This window comes from Balearica regulorum, chromosome Z, assembly GCF_011004875.1.
Source record: "Balearica regulorum gibbericeps isolate bBalReg1 chromosome Z, bBalReg1.pri, whole genome shotgun sequence".
Lineage (NCBI taxonomy): Eukaryota > Metazoa > Chordata > Aves > Gruiformes > Gruidae > Balearica > Balearica regulorum.
In genome coordinates this window covers 67,496,621-67,513,829 of record NC_046220.1, presented here as the reverse complement: position 1 = coordinate 67,513,829, position 17,209 = coordinate 67,496,621, and the positions used below count along the sequence as shown (strand labels likewise).

The 17,209-nt window shown below is 36.5% G+C and overlaps 1 protein-coding gene across 1 annotated transcript in view; it reads left to right on the top strand.

Moving 5' to 3' along the window:
• MTREX (Mtr4 exosome RNA helicase) overlaps nt 1–17,209 on the top strand; it is a gene marked incomplete at its 5' end in the record, with an annotated part of 50,943 nt that overhangs the window by 15,338 nt on the left and 18,396 nt on the right. The window contains 4 exons of the mRNA XM_075740927.1: nt 1,315–1,425; nt 2,519–2,620; nt 4,076–4,201; nt 16,721–16,871. Coding sequence (XP_075597042.1) covers nt 1,315–1,425; nt 2,519–2,620; nt 4,076–4,201; nt 16,721–16,871 — 490 coding nt within the window. The remainder of the gene's footprint in view (nt 1–1,314; nt 1,426–2,518; nt 2,621–4,075; nt 4,202–16,720; nt 16,872–17,209) is intronic.

The following is a 17,209-nucleotide window of genomic DNA, read 5'->3' as shown; positions in this document are numbered from 1 at the left end:
TCCTGGGATAGGGCCTCCAGAACTTCTCTGGGCAACCTGTTCCAGTGCCTCACCACCCTCACAGTAAAGAATTTCTTCCTAATATTTAATCTAATTCTACTCTCTTGCAGCTTAAGGCCATTCCCCCTTGTCCTACCACTACACTCCCTGATAAACAGTCCCCTCCAGCTTTGCTGTAGGCCCCTTCAGGTACTGGAAGGCCGCAATTAGCTCTCCCTGGAGCCTTCTCTTCTCCTGGCTGAATAACCCCAACTCTCTCAGCCTGTCCTCATAGGAGAGGTGCTCCAGCCCTCTGATCAGCTTCTTGGCCCTCTGGACTCACTCCAGCTGCTGCATGTCTTTCTTATGTTGGAGGTCCCAGAGCTGGATGTAGTACTTCAGGTGGGGTCTCATGAGAGCAGAGGGGCAGAATCACCTCCCTTGACCTGCTGGTCACGCTTCTTTTGATGCAGCCCAGGACAGGGTTGACTTTGTGGGCTGCTGCGCACATTGCTGGGTTGTGTTGAGCTTTTCATCAAACAGCACCCCCAAGTTCTTCTCTCAGGGCTGCTCTCAATCCATTATTTTGTTTGTGAACTTGACAAAAATGGAAAATGGGAATCCAGTACGGAAGGTGGTGTGTGCTGGGCTTTTTTTGTAAGCTTCTAGCAGTGGCATTACATCCAAGTAATCTCTCTTGGTCTCTACAGACAATGATACCACAAAAGCATATTCTCAGAATTAGTTTTGGGGTGGTTAATAGATTGTTAATAAGGGTCTGTTTTCAAAGAAAAAAACGGAGGCGGAGCTAGGTTTATGTACATACTTGTTTGAAGTTTTAATGTTTTTAGAGTTTAAGAGATGAATTCAGTCATTTACAGCCTGAATTTCTTTGTATGGCTCTCATAGGTGTTGACTTCACTGTTTTACAGGGTGTATCAATGAGTGAAATCACTGCAACTAAAATTGAAACACAGTATCTTATATGTAATAGGATCACTATTTCTCAAAATTATTTTAAATGAGGCATTATTATATTTTATAGAGGCAAATTCAAATACTAACTGCATGTGTAAATCAGGGCATAACTTCGCAGTTGGCCTAACCCAATTTAAGACTAGTCTGCTACTGAAGAGATTGGCCTCTGGCTTTACCCTTCATAACATTCCTAGTTCTAACTGGAAAACAGTATTGAAGAGGTATTTATTGTATTTAAAATCAGAAAATAGTCAATTACTTGAACACTAAGGGCATTGTTGAGGTTTTAAAGAAGGCGTTATTTTTTAGTAATGAATATTAATATTTGTTTACTGGTGTTTATATGTTTCTTCCCAGGTTGAACATGTACTTCCTCTTCTGAAGCGAGGAATTGGTATCCATCATGGCGGTCTGCTTCCTATCTTAAAAGAAACCATAGAAATTCTTTTCTCTGAGGGCCTAATAAAGGTATATATTTCACGTCCATATTTAGATTTTTCTCTTTTTTGTTTATACACAGTTGGTAAACATGAAAAACAGAGAAGTATGGCTTAGCTCAGAATGTACTCTAGTAGCATAGTGGAGATCTGCTCCTTGACTGGAAAAGGTGAAAGACTAATTGCACAAGCCAAACTGAAAAATGCTTTGTGTTCTGAATGTACTTCTATGCAGAAAGCATAGGCCTTAGTACTTACCAAAACCTTTTTTGAAGATTATGTGGACCAGTAAGTACATAATTTTAAGAAGAGCTACATGCATATGAAAGGAAAGGCTCTGTTCTGTGGATCTACGTACTGGGTTCTCCAAGTATACACAGTACCTCTGGAAGCCTGTAGCTGTTCCAGTGGCACAGGTTAATTCCTGTCATTCGTTGCAGATCCCTTCCCTTGAGAAATGCAAATATTTGCATAAATGCCTCCATCTTTCCCTGAAAAAATGATTCTTGAAGCTGGTTTTCTTTTTTTCCTCTCTATAAGGAAAAGTTTGTAGTCTTTAATACTTTGCCTTATGTGTCTGACGTTAGTGCACAATTACAGCTCTAGTTTTAAGTGTTCCAAATTCTATTCTGAAGTATTTAAAATTACAATGTCTAACATTTTCTTCAACTGTTTTATGATGATTTTATTCCTATAAATAACTGTAGACACTTACCAAGCTGTTTGTTGGTTGAATGTGTGTCCCTTAGGGCAGAAAAATCTAAATTTAGATGAAAGTTGTGGGGGGTTTTTTGGGTAGCTAACTGCTATTTCCTTTTTGCAAACTTGGAATGTGGAAATTAACTATTATTTTTCATTAATGTAACTTGCACTCCCTCGTGTTTTCTTTTGGCGTCTTTCACGTGGTCCCATCTCCTAGTTCTCATGTTTTCCCAGAAGAAATAAGGGAAGGGGGAGAGAATGTTTTTGGTCCAGTTTTTAACTATTGAATGCACCTATGTTCTTATATTGACTGTAAGTAAATAGTAAAATCTGGAGACGTTTTGTGTAGCAATCTCTGACTATTTAGACATTTGCTTAAGAGCCTTAGTTTTCACTTGCTTAACTTTAGTCTGTTTATTTAGGCTTTATTTGCAACAGAGACTTTTGCAATGGGAATTAATATGCCAGCCAGGACTGTGCTATTTACAAGTGCAAGCAAATTTGATGGAAAAGATTTCCGATGGGTAAGTGAAAAACAGGTTCTGTAGAATGACTGAATTGCATTATTTAAACCTTATTATGATTACATTTACACTTGACATATCCACTTCAATGTAGTACAAAATTTTTTCTTTCAAAAATCTATCTTTTTTTTAACTAATCCATTTATAATGAGTGTACAGATTCCTGAAGACAAGATTCCTCCGCTTATGCATGAGATTATTTATTTTAGTAGATACAGCAAAAGGGCATGAAACATAGGTTAGCAGTGGACATTGGATTAGATGAAGACTTCTTCACAACTTCTCCAAAACTGTGAGACCTAAGTATTTTATTCTGTGTCAGAGGAATGTGGAGGATAAGTGGGCTCAGTATCATATCATAATGATCGCTAAATCTAGGTCTTTACAGACCTAAGAAAAGAGAGTATTTACCTCAGGAGAGTATTGAGTTCTGTTACAGCAGAATATTTTGGGTAGCCCATAGAAAGACAGAAATGTGCAGAGGGATAGACACATTCTTAAACAGCTGGAAAACAAATAATTTAAGTTTTAAACGCTAAAACCAGATATATGATTCACATGGAAATAATAAGGGTGTACAAGTCATCACAGCAAAGCCTTGTAAATAAGTGTCATCTTCCATAGATAGGAAAATTGCAGCAAACAGGACAAGTCACTTGGTGTGTGCATTATGAAGTAAACATCTCTTCGATCTTAGTTTGGGCTGTTCAGTTTCACGATTCATTCAGTCTGAGTGTATGTCCTTAAGATACATGTGAGAATTAGCTACCTGTGAGGTATCAGATGTGTGGAACTCTTGCTTTTAAAATTATTTTGCACAGATTCCTGAAATAGTTTTTGAGATCTGACTTAAAGTGAAACTCAGGAAGTTGTTGGGAATACAGGTTCCACAGATGACAAAAAAAAAAATGTTTTATAACTTACTGAGACATAAGGAACCACTTATAGATGGCTCTTGTCCATGTCCCAGTTCTTTATAACCTCTTCAGTTTCACAGTTAGTAGGCATAGAAATACTGCTCTTGCTAGGTATCAGTATTTTAACGTTACATTTGAATGAAACAATACTTTATTTGAAGATGGTGAAGATGCATTATTAGTATGTTGAAAGTGTATTACATTATTAATAATCTCCAGTATGCCCAGCAACTTTCCATCACATAAGACATTAGAATGTTTTTTTGTGCTTATTAAAATGATGCATCGTGTTACGGAAATCACTGTAGCATTAGTTAATTCATGTTGCTGACATACATTATTCATAGTCATGGATTTATATCTTAGTAGCTTAGTGATCAATTGTGAGTAATGAATTCAATCTGTGAAAAGCTTGTGTCTTAGATAACTCTGCTATTTTTATACATGATGGTCATTTACTGTATAATTGTAAATGGCCCTTTATGTGTTCTTGCTATTTTTCTAATGCTTGTTAATTTTTTTTCTCATTTTATTCTAGATCTCCTCAGGTGAATACATTCAAATGTCAGGTCGTGCAGGACGCCGAGGTATGGATGACAGAGGAATAGTAATTCTTATGGTGGATGAAAAAATGAGTCCAACAATTGGCAAGCAGCTTTTGAAGGTAGGAGAGAAATTAGCTCTATTTCCACTTTATTTTTTTTTCCTCCCCACTAAGATTATTGTCATTTAAGTAATGTTTAAAATCATACACATACAACAAAAAGTATGTAGATCATGCAGGTAGGAGATTACAACTCTTAAGAAGTATGTGCTTTCACTGAATTCTCACTAGAGCAGGAGTTTCTGTTGTGAAACAAAATTAGAAGACTAGTATCATCCTTCTCTGTATAAAAGAGATCTCAGGCAGAAGAGGTAGAATTATACCATGTTTTCTAGTGATATCACTACTACTGTAGCATTCTGTTAATTTCTTGCTGACCATAGTCACTTTAAGGATATTGCTGAACTAGAAAAGGTTTGCTGAGCTTTCACAAGAATTACTAAAGGCCTGGTTCTATAGAGAAATAAAACTTTGCTAATGGACTTTTCAGCATAACAGGCAAACTGGACAAAGTCACGCAAAAAATGACCTACATAAATAAGAGTGAGATGGCTGTAAGTTAGCTAAAATTAACTATGGAGAAATTGATAGTGCTCATAGGAAACTTTGAGGTTTGGAAAACAACAGACTGTAAAAAACACTCTTGTAGTTGAGAAGGGGATTAGATAATAGGGCTTCCCCAAACAGTAATGTTAAGTTATTACAGGTTATTGCAATTTGCCCTCTTGCTTTATAATTTGAATGTGATACATTGCACTCATTACACTTCTATTTAAATCCCATGGCAAAAATCACCATAACGAAGCATAATACTCCGTTGTGTGTGTTGCCTGTCTTAGACTGCTTATGTTAATTGTACATGCATGTTAAAATTGAAAACTTGGAGTTACTCTGCACGCTGTTCAGGAGCTTGTAGCCTTGGTACAAATAGCAGGTCATTTGTGTTAAAACAGCACTTAAAGTAGTATTAAAGTTTGTATAAATTGTGGGAATCACCTTAAGTCCACCTGTTAATATAAGGCGTGTATTTGTTGCCCCCCCAAAGAATCAGTTGCCAGTATTTCCCTATTGTGTTCAGACAAATGAAGAACAAAGGGAGAAAGTATGTACATGGCTGCTGTTAGTTATGCAGATGTGGATTCTTTGTTGTATATCTTGCTCTGTCAGGGCTACCTGTTGATTCATAATAAATGTGTATATTAGATCAGTGTTACACACAGGCAATGTTTACCTTCTTAAAATCAGAATTTGTGTGAGTACTACATTATAGCTACTAACCAGAAATTAGTAAATTTCAAAAATATTGGGACCCATTAATGTATGGTAGCATTAGGTTTTGAACTTAGTACATACATTAAGTCTGCCTGTAAACAAATAAATGTATGTGTACATCTCTAAGAAGTATGAAGACTACTTTAACTGTCTTTATATGAGGTTTTTTAAGCTGTTTTAAAAATAGATGAAATTTTGTGGCATACTTATTTAAGTAAAGGCTTTATAACTTTATGCTTCCACAGCTGAAAAATTAAACAGTAGGAGATGCAAAATGAGAGAAGAAAAAATCACTCCTTATAAATAGCATTAATTTTGCATATGTGTAACTTTTAGTTTATAAAGAATATCCCCCAAAAGTTAATTTATATGAAATGGTTGTAAATAGCTTAAGAAAAATTGATATTACAATTGTTTTTCTTCAGACTTCATGCGGTCACTCTATAAGCTCAACCATTCAGAAGATTGTTTTTCAAGTTTCTAAGTTCAGTAGTTTAAGAAAGATAGAACAAGATAGAACTCAATCTGCATGAATTAAGACAAAAAAGGAAATAGTAGATCACTTCCATTTTTTGATATTATTTCTACTTTTTGTCTAGATTTTAACAAAATAATAAAAATGTTTCCTTCACTGAAACTATAAGCCCCTTTGATTTTTTTTTTTTTCCTTTTGAATTAGAAGAAACAAAAGGGAAAATAATGGCAACTTTTTTGCTTTCTATATTATCTCTTGGTTCTTCTCCACTGATCTAAATGAATTAATGTATTTCATTCATTTTTCACACTACTTCACTTGTGAGAAAGGACTGAATTTAAGATTTCTTCGAAAAAGATCAGAAGGGGCTATAATGAAGGTACTCACGCTTCTGTGGCTTCTGTAACTATGCAGCCAATTGCTGAAAAGGCAGTAAAAGTAATCTTTTATGAGATGAAGAGTACAACGTTAAAAAATACTTATTTTCCTTTTTAAATGCAAAACCCTTAGAGGAAATTTCATGTGAAAACGTGCCAAGAGTGTATACAGACCAACATTTCTTCAATATTCACATTTTGTATTCATCGTTAGGTGTGTCTGAATTAAGTTTTACTTGCTGTCTGTAGTAAGATCATGATCATGTCTTGTGGTAGTATTTTGCTGCCACATCAAGTATTGTGGCTTTGCTCCAGGATAAGCTAAAGATTTATAGGGAAAACCACCGACGTATTGAGAATAAGACATTTACATAGCACATTTTAATCATAGCTCTTCAAAACCCACCTGGACGCAATCCTGTGCAACCTGCTCAAGGTGATCCTGCTTTAGCAGGGGGGGTTGGACTAGATGATCTCCAGAGGTCCCTTCCAACCCGCACCATTCTGTGATAACATTACTCCTAGACATTTTGCTCCAGTAGTCAGGAAATGGTTTGGATCAGACATGCATTAGGGTTGAATATCTCCAGAGAAAGAGACTCCACAACTTCTCTGGGCAGCCTGTTCCACTGCTCGGTCACCCTCAGAGTGAAGAAGTTTTTCTTCATATTGAGATGGAACTTCCTGGGTTCCAGTTTGTGCCCATTGCCCCTTGTCCTGTCAGTGGGCACCAATGAGAAGAGTCTGGCCCCATCCTCTAGACATCCACCCTTTAGATATTTATAAGCATTGATAAGGTCCCCTCTCAGTCTTCTCTTCCCCAGGCTAAACAGACCCAGCTCTCTCAGCCTTTTCTCATCTGAGAGATGCTCCAGTCCCTTAATCATCTTGGTAAATTATCAGCTGCCTAACACTGGGGGTCAGTGAAGTCGGAGCTTTGAGTGTATTTCAGTACCAGCAGTGTTGCTGCAGCTGTGCTGTTGACTGTGGCCCTGTTACTTCAAACTTAAATTCAAAGTTCAAATCTTAGATGCAGTTCTTAAGAGGGATATTTATAAATATTTCTTAAACTCAATAACGTACATTTGTCTTCTGTGGTGTAACTAGGTTTTTTTTTGTTTATCCTTAGCATTTGTTTGACCACTGAATATTTAGTAAACCAGTGACTTGCCAAATCTATAAAACTAAATGCTTACCATTCTGTTGGATAGCTTTCTGAAGACAGTAAATTATAGTTTTACATTAGCATAATACTAAAATATTTTACACGAAATTTTTTTTGCTTCCTTAATTAAAATCTTTAGTTACATTGTATTAGTTGAGGTAGGGAGTAGAAAGCTTCTCTTTGGTGCTAGATGGCCTTTGAAACTAGAGAAGAATCTCTCTAGTTGGTTTCAAGCCATGTTACAAATGTGTATTCCTTCAGAGACAATTGAGTTACTGAACGGTGGTAATCTGTTATGTCTCTAAAACACAAAAATCTTAAACTAATTATGTTACGCAAAGGAATGATTGTATAATGAAAGAAAATGTGCTAATGTAAGTAGGTTTTTGAGCCTTGAATTTGAGTGTATCAGTTCTTTGCATTTACTTATTCCTTCACAGCAGAAGTTAGATGGACTGAAAAATCGAAAGAAAACACTCATCTAGCCAGATAAAATATACAGTATTATGCTTTCCTTGTCATTTGCGTATGGAACGTAAAGTGCCCCGATGCCAAGCTGTAGGAGAGATTCCACTAGCTACATCTGGCTCCTTGGCAGTGCCTTCATTTATAGAGTTGGCAGTACTATGCTTATTTGGCCTGTTAGAAATCCATCTGGTCTTCTGTATTTTATTTTGACTCTTAGGTTGTTCTATTGTATTAGGCAAATGAACAGGATGGCAGTTTAATTGCAGCACAAGATTCTTTGGCAAGAGGATATCTTGATAGAATGTCTATGAATAATATTTTCTTGCGCAAAATCTGGTGATCTGTATTGAAATTGGTGTGGAATGGTACAACTTATCGCTTCACTTCTATGATAAAGGCTCCGCAGAGTCTTTAGTACTGCTGGTTGTCCACACCTTTTAAAACTGTACTGTGTGCAGATTTTCCATTTACTTTTCCCCAAATGCTTTAAAGATGTTTCTAGAGATGAAAACTGGTGTTTCAGTTCATTTCCCATAACTTCTAAGAAGTAACAGCTTTCCCGTTAATCTTGTTGTTTGGGACTATGTACAAGACAACAGGTGAAGCCTTCTAGTGAGACTGTCTTCCATCAGCATACAGTTCCTCTGCAAACATCAGCTTAACAAGCTAGCTTAATCATACTATTGTCCTTTGGTTTGACTTAAAGCTTGGAAAAAACCTCAGATGTCTCAGGATCTGAGAAATTTACCAAAGCCTCGTTTGAGAGAGAAAGAGATTTCTGCTGGAGGTTGTCACTAACACTTGTTGGAAAAGCCATTGCAAAATATAAAGAAATAAATTGTCACTAGGGTTTTGAGGACAGTATAATGTTCTTCCTAATCTAAAGCTGTGACATAGATGAGAACAAACATTTTGGATACTTTATCAAAATTCAGAAAAAAATAGTTTTAATGTGAAATTTTTATTTTTACTTTTATTGTAAACTGCCAGACTTTCCTTGTTCTTGTGAAGCTTGCACTGTGGAAATTTTCCAGGCTTCAATTTGGGAATGTACTTAATCTTTAAACTTAATTTAAAATTTGTTTAAAGTCAACAAGATTTTAGCATGAAATCATGGAGAGAATTCAGCTGTTTTAAGGGGAACATACTCAGATGCCATCATGAACAGGGTCACAGTTTTGTGCATAATTATGCATGCCAGCAGGTAGGAGAGAACAGCAAGTATTTTTTCTTCCTGATGTTTGCAACCAAAATGTGGGAAGGTGGGGCACATCAGATAGCGTGTAAAAATGATTAGTCAGTCTTGAACTTCACATCAGGCTTTTCCAGAGCCAGTAGGACTAAGCTAGCTGGTATTATTTATTAATTGTGGTTTCTGCTTGTTAATACCACAAGTTACTTGAAGTTTTATTAGGTCAATCTGTGGAAAGCAGTTTCCCCCCAGCTGACAGATTTTTGGGAAACTTTCTTTTATTCTGGTAAGCTCATCACTGCGAATGTAAATGTTTTTTTTTCTTTGACTTTTTATGCTTAAAACAGGAAAGGTAAGTGTGAGATGAACAGAAGGTAAAGTTCCTTTTTAAAATTTATTTTTACGTTAACTTTTTGTAGAAGTATGTAGTCTTTGCTAGGGCACACATTTTCTTTGAGTTAAAACATACTGCATATTTACTGAAATTATAAATTGTCACATCACAGGCCTGATACCTGTAGTAGCAAATCTGAAACCAATGAGTGTTGAGGATCTCAGCTAGCTTCGGAGTGCAGATATGGATACCATTGGGGTTTTTTTCCCATTTCAGCTTTCTTTGAATTGATCCAACTTAGGAGGAGAAAAAGTATTCTCTAAAATGTATTATACAAATACAGTTATAGTGTTACCAGAGCAGCTCAGATCCAAAATAATTGCTTTTTGGAGGCAGTTACGTTCCCGGTCCCCGTCTCCCCCATCCATTTGTGCAGAGAAATTCATGTAGCAATGTTATGATCCTGGTTTAGAGCGGGCTAATTTTTAAATTTTTAAGTATGATATTAGTGTTACTTAAAACTACAAGTATTTTATATATTTGCGTGAGAGTTTAAATATTGCTCTGTTAAATTGGGATGCCTTGTTACAAGTGTGTAGGGGTTTTTATAGATTTTTCTGTGTTCAGTTCAGAAAGAAGACGAACGGCTTAAGGGAAGAACAGAATTTGGAGTTACCAGCCTGAAGTAAAATTAAGGATAGTTACAATGGTAGGAGTTACTGTATTAGACAGGGTAAATGACTGAAAAGTTCAGTTGTTCAGAACTAACTTCAGATGATGGTAGTTGCACACAAGAGAAATTGAGATACATTTTTTTTCCTTTTAAGTCTCTTACTACAACTGGAGCATTTGTGGAACCCAAGCCTGAGGTATTTTCATCTGCAAAGCCTGCTAAAGCAGTATTTTGCCACCCACAGTGGCTTCTGTTTGTGTTGGGTGCAACTGTTTTCAGGGCAAAGCAGTGAGCCAGATTGGTAATAATTTGTGCTTAAAATAGCACTTACCATTGTCTGTTATAAATAACCTTGCAGAAGAGGGTCTTACAGTCATGCTAATGTAGCTCAGGATAATCCTGTTTTCAGTGTAACTGTACAGGGGTTTCTTAATATTTCTGAGAGAGATCTGATTATTGATGTGGTAACTATATCATTGATATGTGGAAAAAATGTGTGCTGTTAATTAATATTTCTCTAAAGGTATTTGTGTTGTACAGATGTATCAAGCAGTCACTTGCCTTTTTATTTAATGATTTTTTTCATAGACATTCCTAATGATGACTGTCACAGCTAAGTGTACTTATTTCCCCCTTACGAGGAAAAAAAATGAGAGACCTTTTAATCATCAATCTGTTCTGTTCTTTGTTCTTTTTGTAAAGCAGTTCTTTGTTTTCTTTTTGGAAACTCATTCAGCTTATTTCTGGAAACACTGATAAGCAAATGAAACTGTCAGTGGACCAAATGGTGTAAAATATATCCTGTAGTATATCTGATTTGTGTCACTATGAAAGATACTTTATTGCTGCCTCGTAAGTTGCCTCTTTCATCTTTGTTAGCTCATGAGGTGCCTGTGAGTTAGTTTCAGACAGTATTTGCTATCTTACGTTCTCTGTGAAAGCTTTACATGCGTTTTCTGTGAGCGGTTGGAGAACAGGATACTTATGTGCAAAATTTGTTCCTCTCTCTGCATGGGAACAGTTCTGAAAGTGTAAATATTTTTCTCCCACTATAAGAAAACAGGGTAACCCTTACCAAATGTACATCTAGCTCAACACTACGAGTCATAATGCAGCAATGACGGGTCTTACATCTGTGGGTAGACAAGGCTTCCAAGTCTTAACAGTAATTAAAAAAAGGTGAAAAAACCCTGTGAATATCAATTCCAGACACTAATCTTCCTCCTCCTTAGTCTTTATATCTTTCTAGTTTATGTGGGCAAGAAATGGTAGGACTAGTAAATGCCAAATGCCCTGTTGGGTGATTTGATTGTGTTAAGAAGAGACTCTGTTCTGAAACTGTTGGCAGTTAAACAGGGCACAATGTATAGCAGCTATAAGTTTCAGATAGTTCTTGACTATATTATTTCTGTAGGGAATTGTTTATGGTCATGTTCTTGATTTTTAACATTATCAGCTTAAACCAGTCATTCTTTTGCAACCCAAATCTTGGAAAACTTGAGAAGGTGCTACTGGTAAGTTGGCTTAAAATTTCTCAAGAAGTGAAGTGGTTGCAAGCGCACGAAGTAGGTCATTAATTTCTGAGAACTTTAGTTGATATCTCCGGGCTGTTCTCATGTATCCAGGCAGTTCTCATTCAGAGGGATACAAAAGATTGCAAAATCATTCTGTTTGTGGTTTGTTTGGGTTTTTTAATATTCAGAAATATATCTATTGCTACTGTCTGTTGAAGATTTGGGATGAGGGGGACTGCCCTCTTTGAAGAGGTGAGGAGGAGGGTTACTTGCAGAAGGGAGATTGGAGAACTGGAATGGTAGTTCCCCATCAGCAATAGTCATGGACACAGCGTGTGTGTGAGTGACTTCTTGGAATGCCTTGAACAGGCATCTTCTCATCAACTTCTCTTCCAGTTCTATCAGTTAGGCTTTTGCCTGCTCTTCTGCATGAGTGGTTGGTGGTTCGTTCTTTCTATAATACGGAGCTTTTTTCTCTGGAGACAAGGGAGAGGCTACCTCAGAGCATGAGAGAACTTGAGGCAGATTAGTGCATACCCTAGCTTGTCAAAGAGAAGGTTGATGAATTGTGACAGGAGGATCTATGGTAGAGGGTGAGCTAAATGTCATGCACATGCTTCACAATATTTTTAAGAAAGCAAGAAAGAAAAGTAATCAAGATGGGAGCTGGTGGTACAGAGCTTGAGCGGAGAAAGAGATCACAAGAGGAGCAAACCATCATTTAGAAAGTGTAAGTTAAACTGATTTGCCTCTTACTGTATCTTAGCAGCAGGCAAAATCCAGAAGAGTTGAACGCTTTATACTGTGTAGGCTCTTCAAGAGCAAGTTAAGAAAGGAAGGCCCACATTTTCCATTTTCCTGTCAGTAATATACCCCATCTTCCCTCCCCTCCTGTTCTTCCCTTCCTTCCACCATATGTATCTGACAGGTGTATTTACATAAACCCTAACTGCCTTTTCAATAATCCTGCCAGTTTTCGTAATTTGCTAGAAGAGGCTGATTGTCTATACATGTTTTGTGTGTACTTAGTAAAATACAGTTGTTTTTCTATACTGTAGAATTTCCTAATGTAGCTGCACAATCCATATGTTGTTACTGGGTAAATGAAGCAAGGGCATCCAAGTGATTTGCTGTCTGTTAGATGCAAGTCTGTTGATAGCCCAGGGTAGTCAGTAGAGACTAGTGCACACTGCAGAATTCACTGGCTGTGCTGAAGGTGTAATACAGTAAAGCTACTATAGTTATATTGAATTTGTAGAACTAACAGTTCCAGTTTTCAGAACAAGTAAGCTTCTCAGAACTGTTGATTGTGAATGTAGTATTGCTTAGAGAACAACACTGAGAAAAGAGGAATTTCTGAAACTTGGGTAGAGACGTGTTTATGAGATGAAGGAACAGGAACAATTCAAAATTGTTGCCAAAACAGGATTTGTATTTTTACTGCTTTCTCTTAATAGAATGATCTTATTTTCAAATTGTAAAATGCTGATCATGTGTTTAAAATAAAAATTGCCACATCAGCAATTGGCTCAAATAAGTCTGCTTTATATAATCTTTGAAATAGCTGGGGTTTTTAGCTTGTTTTTAAATCACTCCTTCAGTTGATTTGTGCTGATTTTTAAAAAGCATTTAAAATGGATCTGCAGGAATTGTTTGGTCTTTCTTGGCAACTTCTGTGCATATATTATTGTTGTATAAAGTTCATTGTTTTCTCACTTTATGATAGCATTTAAGTGGAAATGTGACACTTAGGATTTTATTTTTTCAAATAGTTGGTAATTGTGCAAGCACACAGCTAAATTGTGCCTTAAAGCTATGTAACATAGTCAGGAATGGAAAGAAGGGTTCATAGTGTGGTTGGAGCAGTCACAGCAGCATTTTGCCACATCTCTGCTGGTCTGTAGGTATGCTGGTGGCTGTAGTTAGCTGGTGGGTGTATTCCTGGTTATAGCTCTGGATGTTGCTGTAGGAAAGAATCTGACCCACCTTTAGCTGGCACTAGCATAATTGCTGTGCCATGCTTTAGTAAATGCCATTCTTTAAATGGTATTCCCTGTTGTAAAGAAGCAAGCTTTTTAGGGAGTGGTAATTTCTCTTTCCTAGAATAACCAATATATTTAGCAAAATAGAGAAGAGCTGGGGTACATAATCCTATTACTAGGTCTACGGAGAAAAAGCTGTGTTGTATGTTGGTTAGCACAGCAAGAGAAGTTCTCTCATCTTTGTTTGGTGTATCAGACCAGAGACAGCTGTAGAAACTTCAGCTTTCCTCCACGCACCGCACCTCAACTGTTGATGTACTTATTGACACATTTCTGTTAGTAGAAGCTCATTTGTGGTAATTTCAGAACTGATGGTGTTATTTTAAATGCACATTTTGTGATCTAATTTAAGAAGTATTTCTATTCTATGGTGCATCACTTGAGGTGAAAGTGTATTTATGATCTGCTCACAGATGTAAGCTAGAATGACTGAATGAGTCACTGGCCATGGAAAGCAAAATATCAGGCTATATGATTTATCTTAAACTTGTCTTACATGTATTCATGTTGGTACTTTCTTAGTATAAACATATGCTGAAGGCTTCTCTGTGACAACTGAGGTTTTTTCTGAGATGAAATAATCATGCAGTGAGTAGGATTCTGGTGTTTGTAAGGTAATCTCATAAGGCTCCGTATCTCACATAAAGCAAATTAGACTACAGTATTCTTAAATCTCCTACATGTGAAGAAGTCTTAGATTCAGACTATCTCTTATAAATCTGACATCAGTGCCTCAATGGATATAGTATCAGAATTCCCAACTGTACATTTAAAATTGAAAGAAAAATGTGTATATTGTGGTAATGTCACTTAAAATCCATTAGACTTAGCTTGATCTAGGGGAGTGCTTAATCTGAATTTCGGCATTTGCATATATAAACTGATCATTAGTTGGTTTTTTTAATAGCCTGCTGTTTTTATTATGTATGATGAGGGAATATCTCTGCTAGATACCTTACTGTAAAGCAAAAGGTGAAGAAATGAGTTGCAAGAGAAAAGAGTACAATTGGGTTTAGGTAAAGTAAATCTTGAGCTTAAAAGAAATTGCAGAGTAGCATGTTTCCCAGTGTCAGCCCTCTCTGAGCTTCTAAAATGGCTGATAGAATGTGTTGAACTTTCAGCAAGCATGAAAAAATACATCTTGAAATATCCTCACTTTCTTGTTATCGGTTTTAGTTGTTATTCATTTAAAATGTTTGAACATAACTGAATTTACTCACAGACCTTGTTGAAATGGCAACACTTATTTAGTAAATGTCTTTTATTTTGTGTATAGGCCACTCCTTCATGAGCAGTACATACTAAACCTATACAAACTATTCATTTTCTTATACTTTCAGATTAGATTTCCCTTGCCGTTTTATTCCTCGTCGTGCAACTCTGTGGATTGCTGGTGTCTTAAGTGTTCTAGTAGCATTTTTAGCAGACTTTGCTATTTTTCTGTCTATGCCTTTTATAGATTTCTTATAAATCCAGAACTCTTTGAGTCTCCACTAGGAAATTTTGTTTTGAAAATATACTAAATTAGGCTGGTTTACTGTTTAGTAAATTCACAAGAGTTTGGTTTTTTAAAATCCCATAAAGACTTAATTATATTAGTTTGGTAGCAGTAAGGAGTGTGTTGTCATAAGCTTTTCAGGAATCGAGATATGATAATCCACATACTTGTTAACACCTTCAAAGAGCAGTAAAAGATTTGTGAGATCTAAATTGGTTTTCTAAAAAGTCTATTTATGCTGCCATTCTGCTATATTCTATCCAGCTGTCTGTTGCTTCTGGTTTCCAATTCTTTTGTTGCACAGAAATTGTAATTTTCTGCTTCATAACTCCTGGATTTCCCTTGGATCCTTTCTGAAGAACTTTCAGGCACCTGTTCCTTTGATACCAGTGCTACTTCAGATGAAAGATTATGCATCGCAGTTCGGCAATTTCATACTTAAGAAATTTTGAGTCCCTGTCATCTGGTTGCAGCGACTTCTTATTTGCTTTATCAGGATGGCCGTCTGTGCTGACAAATTAGAGACAGTTTCTCAGGTTTGCCCTTTGCATGCAGAGGCTGTAGTGTTGAGGTCTTCGAGATCTCCCTTGGACATGGTTTAACTGTTCCTTGCGTTCTTTGGATAGCTGGTTGTTTTAGTGTATATCAATTAAATGTTTGCTGCTCTTACGATAATGAGGTCTTCCTCTTGGGTAAGAACATAATAACAACCATGGTGAATCAGGCCAAAGATGCACCTACTTAGTCCAGTACCCCTTTTTGACAGAGGACAGTAGTAGATATTCATAGAAAATAAGAATGGGGAAAGAATAGTTACGTGATATTTCTCCACAATACTTTCTCAGCATCCTTTCTTCTTGGGTTATTCAAAATACCTGTAAATATCACCCTGTAAAAAAATCAAACTTGACAGAATCCCAGAATGGTTGAGGTTGTAAGGGACATCTGGAGGTCATCTTGTCTAAGCCCCCTGCTTAAGCAGGGTCATCTAGAGCAGGCTGCCCAGGACCAGGTCCAGATGGCTTTTATGTATCCCCACAAGTGGAGAGTCCACAAACTCTCCGAAGCAACCTGCAAAGTAAATTAATTTTATAATGAGACATTGCTTTAGTTAAAGAAGTTGTAGAATACCTATTTTTGAACATACTGCCCAAAACACCAATGCTATCAGTAAGTCTTAAGAGAAAAAGTTGTGCAAATAAGTTTTTTCAGAGTGTTAAAATAATGGATTGCTTTAAATAGTTAAATAACTATTATTTTAAAGTTAAAACAATGTAATCCAAATAATAAACTATAAGAAACATCTAAGGTTTTCATCAGAACTCTTCATTCAGATCTGATATATAATATTGTAGTATAACTATAGGTACAATGAGATGTATAAATACTGTTACATGTTCAGCATAATAACATTGCTTAGGATTTGATGAGATGTAATTTAAATTCAAGACGAGTTGTACTACCCAGCAAAGCAGCTCCTCATATAAAACTGCACCATGATTTATTTGATATGCTCTTATATGCTGCCTTTAGTTTTTTAACTGGACAATGTTCTTGGATCTTTTTCAGGGTTCAGCTGATCCTTTAAACAGTGCATTCCACTTGACGTACAACATGGTATTGAACTTGCTTCGAGTAGAGGAAATTAACCCTGAATACATGTTAGAAAAATCTTTCTACCAGTTCCAACATTACAGAGCTATTCCAGAATTAGTAGAAAGTAAGTATTAATGTATGTTGTACTCACCAGAGTCAGTTTAAAAGATGCTGCACTGTGAGATTGCGTAGTTATGCTTCATTATGTGTATGAGTTTATACCTGTGCAGTTCCTGCCCCACTGCACCATTTGCTGTTATGTTACAGTTTCAGGAAGAGTAATTTCCTCTTGTTCTTAGTACCTATATCAGTATGCACTGTCAATCTATGAAGGGAGCTTTCCTCTCTGAGTCGGACAAGAATGGATGTCACATTGCTAAACTGTAGGACAGGAAGAAGAAAAACCAGTTTAAAAATTTTTGCAGCTTGTTAAACATGCACAGAAGAAAAGTCTTATTCCTT